At 45.3% G+C, this 12,168-nt stretch overlaps 1 protein-coding gene across 4 annotated transcripts in view; it reads right to left on the bottom strand.

Moving 5' to 3' along the window:
* Nucleotides 1–12,168, bottom strand: part of Acsl1 (acyl-CoA synthetase long chain family member 1) — a 63,933-nt gene that overhangs the window by 10,959 nt on the left and 40,806 nt on the right. For 3 of the 4 annotated variants that reach the window (XM_021169316.3, XM_021169314.3, XM_021169315.3), the window contains exons 6-11: nucleotides 10,884–10,983; nucleotides 10,523–10,701; nucleotides 5,974–6,006; nucleotides 5,774–5,825; nucleotides 5,241–5,314; nucleotides 2,954–3,031 (exon numbers count right to left, since the gene is read on the bottom strand). In XM_021169316.3, coding sequence (XP_021024975.1) covers nucleotides 2,954–3,031; nucleotides 5,241–5,314; nucleotides 5,774–5,825; nucleotides 5,974–6,006; nucleotides 10,523–10,701; nucleotides 10,884–10,983 — 516 coding nt within the window. Of the gene's footprint in view, nucleotides 1–2,811; nucleotides 2,890–2,953; nucleotides 3,032–5,240; nucleotides 5,315–5,773; nucleotides 5,826–5,973; nucleotides 6,007–10,522; nucleotides 10,702–10,883; nucleotides 10,984–12,168 lie in introns of all 4 variants that reach the window. The other variant, XM_085843969.1, reaches the window with a different exon arrangement.

Below are 12,168 nucleotides of genomic sequence, written 5' to 3' on the forward strand. Positions count from 1 at the left end.
GGGAACAGAACCCATGCCTACAAGTTATTCTTTGATTTCCACATTTACCCATGTGTGCACACACAAAACAAACACACAAACAAACAGGAAAGAGCCACATACAGCTTGTACAGTGTACAGGGAAGTGCAGAGGAGACAGGAGACTCTGGAAGGCCAGGGGCTAGGCAATCAGGTTCACAAAGTGGCAGAGAGACCCTGTTCTAAAACAAGGGGGAAAGGCAGGGACCACCATCTGAAGGCTGTTCTCTGACCTCTGCATGCATACAATAGTGTGTGCAAATCTGTGCCCCCACAGGCGAACACCCTCTCCTCTCTGTCTCTGCTCCACCCTCCTCCTCCCCTACCCCCACCCCTGCCTCCTCCTTAGAAGGTGAACAAACAAAAGAAAGAAAAGTACAGCGGTTCCCTGTTGAGCACTGAAGGCAGCAGGCTTGTGTTCCCAGCTGCACCTCTAAAGCCACAGCAGAACCTGTGGCTCACTAAGGACTCACTGGAGATCCTAAAGCCACAGCAGAACCTGTGGCTCACTAAGGACTCACTGGAGATCCCAGCATACTTTTTTTTTTTTTTTTTGAGACAGAGGCTCACTATGTGGCCCTAACTAGACTATGCAGATTAGTGCGGCCTTGCATTCAGAGAGATCTGCCGGGCTCTGCCTCCTGGGTGCTAGGGTTAAAAGTCTGTGCCACTACCCCCAGCTTCTCCCGGTATTCCACTGTTTGTGGAATATTTGGCCCATTTGACTACTGATAGTCACTTGAGAGGCTCCTACCTGCTATCTGCTGTGAATAAAACTGTGTGAGCCCTGGTGTCCAGACACCTGTGTGAGTCCCTGCTTTCAACACTTGTGTGTGTACCTGAAAGGGGAACTGCTGGACCATATAGCAATTGTGTGTGCACTTCATAACATCCTGTGATGTGCAAGGAGGAAAAGATGGAGGACGGAACCTGGTGCACCTCCATCCTTTTGAAAGACACAAAGCCTACAGGGCAGCCGTCAATCAAAGTGTCCTCTGGCCATCAGACTACGGTGTCCCACATCTACCTGAGCCCTGGTTCTCAGTAAATGTTCAACAAGGAATACATGTTGCCCACTGTTTTTCCTCTAGCAAAAAAACTAAAATTGTCCGAGAAAGAGAAGGACCCTGTGTGTGTGTGTGTGTGTGTGTGTGTGTGTGTACACATGCACATTAGGTCAGAAGATATCCTCAGTGGTGTTCCTCAGGAGACTATCTGCCCTGTTGTGAGGCAAGGTCTCTCTCTGAGACCTGGGATTCATTGATTAGGCTAAGCTGGTCGACTAGTGAGCTCCAGAGATCTTCCACCTCACCAGTGCTAGGCTGACAAGTTGCTACCACAACTGGCCTTTGACATGGGTTCTGGGGACAGACCTCGAGTCTTCACACTTGTAGGACAATCACTTACCAACTCAGTTATCTCCCTGCTCTTGGTCATGTTGTAAACCAGGGGCACAGATATGTACAGAGAACCCTTCTTCTCTGGTCAGTTAAACCACCCTTCTTCCCCAGGGCATACAGGACGTCCGTGAAAAGATTCAGCCACTTTGTGCATCAGTGAGAAGCACAAACACAAAAGAGAGGCTTCTTCCACAATGGGTGCCTCTGAGACTCATCAAAGTGAACGAATACAAAATATCTCCTTTAGAGATGGGGACTAATACAGAGACCTGCAGCTGGACACTGTGCCAAGAGTGAGAGAGAGGCCTTGAGCATTCAGTCCCATATGGGATGTCTCCATCAAACCCTTCCCTCAGGTCAGGGAACTCTACGGAAGAAGAGATGGAAAACTGTAAGAGCCAATAATGGGGACAGAACAAGGCCTTCTAGACACAGCAGGACTGACACAGAGATGGACTCACACAGACTGTGGTAGCATGCACAGGGCCTGCAGCTAAGCCAGACGAAGGCCCAGCACTGAGGGGATTGAACACAAGCCCCTGCCCTAACTTAGAAGCTATGTTCGAATGACAACCATTCCCAGGGAAAAATTCGTTTTCTCCAAATCACACAAAAGGGACACCCCTTGTCCAGTAGGTGACCAACACACAATAAAACCAAAGGCAAAGTTGGAACTGTTCTCTCACAATGCTTTTCTTAAAAAAACTTTACTGGTCTTTTGTTTATCTATTATGATTTCTGATTTTGTGTTTTAATGGGTTTTGTATGCCTGTGTATGTGCTTGTATATGTGTTTTTTGTACTCTCTCTCTCTCTCTCTCTCTCTCTTTGTGTGTGTATCTGTGTCTATCTGTCTATTTGCTTTGTTTTTTTGGTTTGCTTGGATTTGTTTTGTTCTGTTTGTTTGTGGTTTTTACTGGCCTGTCTGTTTTCTAAAGAGAGAGAAAGAAGGCCAGAGTTGGATGGCTGGGAGGCAGGGAGTGAGGGCCTGGGAGATGAGGGAAGGGAACGAGTGCAGAATATACTGTATGAAAAGTTGTTTTCAATTTAAAAAAAAAGGAAAGAAGAAAAAAATCTTCCTCTAATTGTTCACCTGTAACTGTGTCCTTATGGACATTCTTTGAATGTTCAAACTCTGGATTTTAAACTGTAGGATTAAAGTTCAAATACCCAGTATGGACCTACAGCAAGAATTCATATTCTTTCCAATAACCTGTGCTGCTGCAGCAGTGGGGCCGAGTGAAGACCGTGTGTGTGCATGTATGTGTGTGTGTGTGTGTGTGCGAGCGCATGTGTGTGTGCATGTGTGTATGTGTATATGTGTGCATGTGTGTGTGTGTGTGTGTGTGTATACACATGTGTGCGTGTGTGTCTAGGCTGTACCCCACACTTACCTGGAGCTGCTGCTCATACATGTGTGCCAGTGGTAAGTAGGAAATCTGTGTGTCACTGGCATTCAAGGTCAGTGCACTCTGGAAGACAAAAAAACTTAGCGGGGAGCACGCAGACAAGGAGGGGGACACAGCAGTCGCCTACCTCTACAACGGTCTCAAACATGTGGGCGAGAGGCAAGAAAGATATCAGCACATCATCTGTGGAAGTGATGAATGCACTCTGAAAGCAAGGATACCAGCGAGAAGAGAAAAGTTAAGACTTCCAGGATGCCTCCCATTTCCCTCAGAGCAGGGTACACGGCCTCTCAACACAGCGCGGACTCTGCCGTCTGCATTTCTTTTATTTCTTTGTACCAAACAATACAAAGTAATTTTTTTTTAATCTTATTGGGAATGGCACTAGGGCCGTGCACATGTTGAGAAGTGCTCTACCTCAGGGCTGCATCCCCTGTCCCAAAGCAACACTCTGTCAAACAGTGGAAATCATTCCCGATGACCAAGCATTGCCACTTCGGAACTATTACCCATCTCCCCGTAAAGAAAATCTTGCCCAAACTGGAGTGTTGAGAGACCGTGTGCTCCGCGTGCTTCCTTTTTCAGTTACGACACCCCAGTACCAGGCAGGTTCCACTGCCCCTTAAGCAACATTGGGTCCACTCCCTGACAGGACAGCTCTGTTATAGTGCAAAGGGAAGAAGGAAGAGGTTTCCCAGGACCTTGGATTGATGGTATAAACGGTTCTAGCAGGTGAGCTGGAACACCAGGCTTATCTCTGAGCCTCCCTTCATCTCAGGAAAACTCAAAAGTGTTTACTGCAACCTCAGATCTGGCCTGCAGAGATTGGCTCTCTTATAAGATCCTGACCAAGAGGAGTCCACAGGCAGAATAAGTGTGGGCGCCTGAGTGTCCTCAGAGTGGGTCTTCTTAGGGATGGGTGGACACAGAAAGGGCTTGCGTGTAAGTGCATGTTATTAACACAAAGAAGGCTCACCCACACACTTACAGTCATGCCCATCATACGTGAGGAGAGTGTAAGCTGGTGTGTGTGTGTGCGCGCGCGCGCGCGCGCGCGCGTGAGTGTGGGCGTGCGCGTGCGGACTAAAGCCAGGGCCTCAAACACAGAAAGCATGCTTTCTACTGCTGAGGTTCATTCCCGGCACCCATAGTTTTCAATTTTCTGATAAACCGCAGAAATCATGCTGGTGTCATGGCTAGAAGTGTTAGAAGTTGGCAGTGCTTCTTGATAGAATAACTATTTTTCAGGGAAGTTCTGTCATCTTGAAGACCCTGAAGGTCTACTAGGAGATTCAAATTTCACTTTAAGTGACAATACAGCATACACCCCACCCCCGCAAAGTAAGGGGTAAGAATAAGAAACGTGAGAGTGGAGTAAAACCAAGTGGAAGCATTCTCAAAACTCAGCCCAGCATCCACCTCAGAAAGACGTCCACGTCTCTAAACCATTAGATGCAGACAGTCCCCTGCCACGAGCAGGGCTACAGAATACTCCCAAGAGCTTGCAAAAGCATACTGTTAAATGTATGCTTTTAAAGGATGGTACCTTGGCAAAGATAGGCATGCAAGCTATCTTTGGAGTTAGGGACTGAACTCTGGCCACCTCCCAAATTCACACAGGACAGTCCTAAGCCCCATGGATCAGGAACAGGGCCCTGATATGATTAGATTTGGGAGTAAGTAGACTTCGACCCAGCAGCCTGGTGTCTCTCTAGAAGAGAAAGGGACACCAGAGGACCCAGAAAGAGGTAGCCATCTGCAAGCCCTAAAGAGAGCCCTCACCAGGAACCAAACTTGCTGGCATCTGGTCCTGGACTTTCAGCCTCCTAAACTGAGGGAAATGAACATCTGTTGTTTAAGCCACTTGGGCTATAGTGCTTTGTTAATGGCAACCCATGCAGACTACAACCTGTGGACAGAAAACCTTAAGGACAGGCAATTAACTAGAGTTTCAGATGTTAATCTTTCTCATACAATGGGAGTCACACTGACCATAGAACAGAACAATAATGATTTAAAGCCTTCAGCTAGCTGTCTCTAGCTTTCATTGGTAACTTAAAGAAAACTCGGCTCCTAACACTTTAGTAAAGTCACTGAGGTTTCTCCCTTGTCTTTCCCTAAAAGTACAGGGTGACATTCAAATATTCCCCTACACGAAAGGCACCGAGAGTTCCAGCCAGTGATCCATCCTAATGTCACAGTAAGGCTTATGGGCTTAGGTCCACAGGTCAAGCATCTGAGAGAAGGGGGAGTCTGGCCACACAACAGTGCAGGTCTCATTTACACCTCAGAGGGCTTATATACAATGTGGACCTGATGGAGGAGGAGGAGGAGAGATTTACTGCTCTCTCTCTCTCGGGGCCTAAAGCCAATCAATGAATGTGAAGAGCCATGACAACAGTCTCAAGGCTTACCTCAGTTGCTTTTATAAAACCTGAGCAGTCGTTCATAATGTTTTGGTGAGTGATCATTGCTCCTTTGGGGTTGCCTACAGAGCACACAGGAAGGAGAACAAGGTTAGATATTCCAGCCAAGAATGGCAAAAACCCTCTATCATCAGGGCCTTGGCTAGCTCTACTGTTGGTACCCTCTGGATAGCCAAACTCAGTAATACTAAATTTCTGAGACCTTTGAAAGGAAACTCACTATCATGAAATTACCTTAAATATTCACTAAAATCTTCATGTGTATCAAGAGGGGAAGAAAGCTGGGACTCTTATTCTTCAGGGACATGGTAGAGTAAATCTGAGGTCACTCTCAGTAATCTGAGCTAACTAGGTGGCACCCTCAGGTCCCGAGACTGTCTCACGGAGCAACCTTTCTTGGTCCATGTCTATCTCTTGTTTTCTTGCTCCCACATATAATTAGTTAATACATCATCTAAAAGGGATGCAGAGATCATGGGTTTCCAAATACTGCTTTGAAGCAAGTACATCTCAAAGTATACCTGTAGTTCCACTTGTGAAACAAATTATCGCAAGATCTTCGGGTTCTGGAGGCTGAAGAAAACATTTTCAAAGAGAGGGTATGAGTCAGATTAGAATATATCAATCCACAAGGTACCTAGCATCTGCACTTCCAACAGTCTCTAGTATGACTGGATGTTGCAAAGAATAGAGCTGTAGAAGGCCATAAAACAGTGCTTACCTTGGGCTTCACTCTGTTCACTCTTCCAAGGTCCTGAATTAGAAGACAGAGAGGAAAAAACCTTCAGTATTAAGATTTTCTAACTATAAAGCATACAGAGTCAGGGCTGTGGAGATGGCTTGGCAGGTAAGAGCACTGGCTGGTCTTCCAGGGGACCCAGGTTCCATTCCTAGCACCCACATGGCAAAACTCATCTGTGATTCCAGTTCTAGGGAATCTGATTGCTCTTTCCTGAACTCAGTTAGGAGGTGCCCATGTGCTTCAAATGCATGCTGGCAAAACACCCTTACACATTAAAAAATAAAAGGACCCCCCCCCCCAGTTACTGCCATTACTACAGATTACTCTCATAGCAGGCTAAAACACCATTTTCAAATTAAATGAATTTGAGCACTGTTAAGTAACAGAAGTCATAGTATCTATTGTTCTGGGAAGCCATTTTCCAGTTGTCTCTCTCTCTCTCTCTCTCTCTTTTTTTTTTTTTTTTTTTTGGTTTTTTCGAGACAAGGTTTCTCTGTGTAGTCCTGGCTGTCGAACTCAGAAATCCGCCTGCCTCTGCCTCCCAAGTGCTGGGATTAAAGGCGTTCGACACCACCACCCGGCCAGTTGTCTGTCTCTTACACAAAACCACATAAATGGCCTTGGGAATAGGATTGATTCCAAAGACAGCATTTGCACTGCATCCCGGCCCTCTCCCTCTTCCTCTGATGGCTGTTAACAAAGCCGTGCTCTTGAACGTAACCCTGCTGGTCCTCAGCACCCTCTGCCATCAGGTTCCCTGACCGCCTGGGCCTGGCTCGGCCTCAATGAATTCTCCCCACCCGTGGGAGAATAACCCTCTTCCTGATTGATTGTTATCGAGGATCAGATAGCCACGCTCCATACACAGGGAGGAGGATTCGGGTACTCTGAGCTGAAACAGGCCGCAAGGAGGTGGGAGGCGCTCCGCAGTGGGTAATAGGATGGAGCCTAGCTTTGTCTCTAGAAGCAGCTGCTCCTGTGCTGACTTCTGCATCAGGTATGTGCTTCAGTTTACTGCATTAAGTAGCCTTCATATCCACTCAGTAAAACAAGCAAGCAAGCAAACAAACAACAACAACAACAAAAAAATTAAACTTATATTCTTTTCCTAGTAAAGTTGGAGAACTTGAGAATACATTGGCACCTATCAAAAATGCAAATTAGGTGTGCATGTCCAGGGCTCACAGAGCTCCACCCAACACACTTTTAATCAATTTAATTTACATATACTATAGACCACAGGCTAGTAACAATACTGAATTAGAAGTCAGCTAGGGTTGGGCACTTATGTACACACCTATAATCTGTGGCAAGAGGATGGCTTGGGCCCAGGAGTTCCAGATCAGCCTGAGCAACATTCAAAGCCACCAACACAAAACAAAACACCAAAAACCACCCCACAGTCAACAAGGAACCAAAGCACGGGACTTCTGCAAAATATTTTCCATATGTTCTTTTCTGACTTCAAATTGCTGCTCATCTATTCTCCATTTAGTTGTTGAGGTAGGAGCTCTCTCCTGTAGGCCGCGTGGATCTCAAAACAGCTAGGCAGCTAATGACTTCGAAATAATCCCTCCGACTTCCCCTTCCCAAGTGCTGGAGCCGCAGTCATGCACCACTATGCCCAGCTGATCCTAAGCAACTTCTAGATTCTTCACTTGATGGCCAATAGGATATAAAGCCATAGTCTCATACAATTTGCTTTTAATGTAGAGGAACAAACATAACCTCCATGATTTGCAGCAAGGGCTTTAGATCCTTAAGTTTGTCTTGTTATTAATTAGAAAAAAAAATGATTACTTTAAAAAGTGGTCATTTTAGGTTAAAAATTAATAAAGCTGAGTTCTAGTGAGTGGCAAGAACACTGGAGAACCCATGGGTAATTACATTTGTAGCCTAATGAAATGCATAAAATGAAAATAAAATATATGGCTGGTTAGATGCATATAGGAGTAAAGTCAGATGAAGCAGATGTGTTAAAACTTTAACCACAGACTCTGTAGTAGGAAGGTGGGAACATGACTGTATGCTGTAGTACTCAACAGTATGTATATCAGAAATGTTCATAATTAAGCTATAAAGATGCAAATATCCCAAAACACTTATGTTCTACCTTGATGCTACAAATATAGGTATTACTGTAAATATAGATTAATGTGAATGACCCCCAGGATCAACTATAATGTAAATTTTACATTCTTTTCTTCTCACTTTTGGTTTACAAAAATGTCTAAAATGCATAAATTACATTAAGCAGCTAAGTGTAAAACAGGATTTCAATATAAACTCTGCACTACAATCTTCATTCATTCATTCATTCATTCCTGTTTTAATTTTCATTCAGTGGTTAAAAAAGGCAAGAGGAAAGAACAGGTCATGTGTGCCTCTCAGAAGAGGGGACCAAAAGGCAGTCAGGGGAAAAGATTTCAATAGCACGAAAGACTACAAGTAAAAAAAACAAAAACAAAAAATAAAAAAATAAAAAACAAACCCATTCCAGTATAAACGTCTAGGTAAAAAGCTAGGTGCACTCTAAAAGTGAGGCCTAGGCAAAAATACATGTGGGGCTGTCCTCTGTGCACCATGTGCATGTGTGTGGCTGTACATACACGTGCATGTCAGCGTTGGAATAATGAGTTGCCCTGACTACTGGTTCCTTAGCAAAGGCCCTGCTCTGCAGCCTCTCATTCTCTGTAGAAGGAAGAGAACTAATAAAAATTAAAACCATATTTCTAATGGTTTTCACAAAAAGATTTACACCTTCCATGACAGCGCAGCTTCTTCTATGGACCCTATCACCTATGATGCCCTTGTGAAAGGATCTTCCGCTGGCTTCCTTGCTTCCTAACCCAAGGCCAGTCAGTGTTGGGGTCAGATCATATGCACCCCACTGATTCTAGAACGGTTAAGCTGTGCTTAAACTGAAAATAAACCATTATCAAAAACAAAAACAGAGAGATCAATAAATAAGTTGTACCAGATAGTTTTATGTCAACTTGACACAAGCTAAAGCCATCTGAGAGAAGGGAACTGCAATTAAGAAAATGCCTCCATAAAGTCTGCCTGCAGGCAAGCCTATGAGAATGTTTTAAATTAGTGATCGATCGTGGTGGAGGTGCCATCCCTGGCTGGTGGTCCTGGGTTCTAGAAGAAACCAGACTGAGCAAGTCATGAGGTGAAAGCCAGTAAGCTGCACCCCTCTATGGCCTCTACATCAGCTCCTGCCTCCAGGTGTCCGCCTGACTTCCTTCCATGATGAGTAGTGATGTGGGAGTGTTAGCCAAATAAACTTCCTTCCCCATCTTGCTTTTGGTTACAGTGTCTCATCACTGCAATAATAAGCCTGACTAGGATGGAAACTAATCAGGAATCCATGATTTAAATTCACTAAGACCTATAGAAGAAACCTGGGGAAAGAAATGATGAGGGGGCTGTGATGGCTCTGTGGAGGCACTCGCCGTTCAAGACTGACCGCCGGCACCCAAGTGGAGAAAGGAGAGCATCAATGCCACCAACCTGTCCTCTGATATCCACGCCTGTACCATAACACACAGACACAGACACACACAGACACAGAGACACACAGAGACACAGACACACACAGGGGGGTGGGGAAGGGAGAGTCAACAGAGGGACAGGCGAATGATGAGACAGACTTCTGTGTCCGGCTTGGTTTCAGAGACAAAGGCAGTTAAGACTCAATAGAGTATACAAACTAGACACATCCACTTGTGTGATGTTGAAGGTCCCAGTGTCTACTGGTATGGCTCACTGGTACCAAGGAAAAATATGAGGACTACAGTTCCCTTCCTGAGGCTTCTGCAGGTGACATATTAAACTAATACTGGGAACTGGGCATGGTATGGTGGTGAGCTTAACATAAGCCAACTTGACACAAACTGGGGCCATGTGGGAAGAGGGAGCTTCAATTGAGAAAAGGCTTCTATCAGACTATGAGGGAATGCTCTTGATTAATGATTGATGAGAGGACCTGGTTCACTGTGGTGGTAGCAACTCTGGGCAGGTTGTATAAGCAAACAAACTGAGCAAACTATGGGGAGCAAGCTGGTTGACAATTCCTCCATGACCCTCCTGCCCTGATGTCCTGTCATGATAAACTGTGATGGGGACATGAGGCCACGCACATAAACCCTTTCCTCCCCCAGTTGCTTTTGGCCATGATTTTTAACGTAGCAGCAGAAACTTAACTAGGACAAGTGAACTCATTCCTGTGATCCCAGCATTTGGGAGACCAAGGTAAGAAAAGACTGCTGCAAGTTCAAGGCTACCCTGAGCTCCACAGTGGGCTCTAGACCAGCCTCGACTACAGAGGTGGACCATCTTAAAAAAATGAGGCCAAGCCAAACAAAACCCAGAAGCAATTCTCAGCACGCAGGCCTAACCCTGGACCAGTAGGCAGGTGGGAATTTTGTCCCGTATCTTTAGGTGGCTGAGTAGCACTGGGATGACAGTGGCATTGGGTACCATAGCCAGCCCTTCAGAGACACGGCCGTATGGAAGGACTCACCTCCAGGGCTTTGAGGCTGATGATTTCCACCCCACACTTCTTGCCTCGTTCCACCAGATCACTGCCGTAGGAGTCCATGATGACTATGATTTTAAGGCATGGCGTTAACTTGTTTTCTACACCTTCTAATAAGAGTTTGGCTTTTTCTGGCTTGTCAGCAAAAATCACAGAGAGTTCAGCTGTAAATGAAGAGGTGATAAGGAGTGAGCCCAAGGATGCTAAAAGCTTGACACACAGACACTAGCATGCCAGAGCGATGCACACTGACACGTAATATCCCCTTCCAAGCAGATAGATAAATGTAAAGTCATCGAATCAAGCCTATACCTAGGGCTATGGTGGCACAAAGACAAAGACATACCTTTGTTCACTATGTAGGTGATGGCGTCAGCTCCAAGGGTGTCATAGAGTGGGACAATCACCATTGAGTAAGAGAAGCATCCTTGCTCGACGATTACCCACTGAATGGTAAAAGTCACAAAGAGAGAGTGAGATGGCTCCCTGGAATCACTGCCAAGGGCAATGCTCAGAGAGTCAAATTAGAAGCACCCACTGCAACAAAATTAATGTCTGTCTCCCACTGGGCACTGGGCTCCAGGAGAGTTCAAAGCAAACAAGACGACTTGCTCCTCCTTTTAAACTTTTTCCTATTCTTGAAATCTTCTCCTTCTATCCCTTTAAAAATTAATCTTTAAGTTTGCATACAACAACCTGCCCTTCCTTAAAATCAAGCTGTACTGATGCAAGCGTTTGAGGAAATGATCATTACAGCGGAAAGTGGTCTTGAAAAAAAATCCCCTTAGTACAGTGACCAGGGACAGCAGAGATACAGTAACTGGTCACCTCATCACTAACCTCAGCCGCCAGGAACTGACTGAGCTCCCAGGCACATGTGGCACTGTCCCTCTTCAACTGCAAGACACGCCCTTATCTCAGCTGCACTTTTCAAATGGCATACAGGATGCTGATCACAGCACAGAAAGGGGAGCAGCTGCCGTGGGAGAGGACCGCTCCGTCACAGGCATGTGGTGTGGACTCGGCGCTGTGCCTGTGGCTTTTGTTTTGTTTTAAGATTTCCTCCAAGACTCTACTGAGGATCTCTCCTTGGCTGGGCTCCCACAGTCCTTTCCTGTATCCACACGTATCACATTTCAGAGAAACCATCAGTAATCTATCCCTTAAAACAAAGGATCTGTCTTGTGGTTTAGGTAGATGATAACAATTCTATTGATGGAAAAAGCTTGGATCTGTCCCTGAGATTCAAAAGAAAACCAAGTCACCCCTTGAGACTAAGCATGGGCCAGCTATAGACAGAGATGATTCTTCAAGGAACATGAGACCCAGGGATAGAAGAACTTATAAAATCAGACACAACAGGGACAGGAAAACCAAGACACCTTTCTGGACATAAGCAGATATAAAAACAAATGATGCTTGAATTTTTCCAAGATAGTTATTGCTGATACAACTCGTTAGCAGTACTTTAAAAGTAACACCCTACTTTAAGTCTTTTTTTTCTAAAATTATTTTTAAGTGTGTGTGTGTGTAGGTACCCATAAGGCCAGAGGAGTTGGAGCTTTGAGTACTTGTGAGCCACCTGATGTAGGTGCTGGGATGGAAACTCTGGTCTCTGGAAGAGCAGTGTG

The sequence above is a fragment of the Mus caroli genome, unplaced genomic scaffold (genome assembly GCF_978045245.1).
Source record: "Mus caroli unplaced genomic scaffold, Mus_caroli_1 scaffold_10, whole genome shotgun sequence".
NCBI classification, from domain to species: Eukaryota; Metazoa; Chordata; class Mammalia; order Rodentia; family Muridae; genus Mus; species Mus caroli.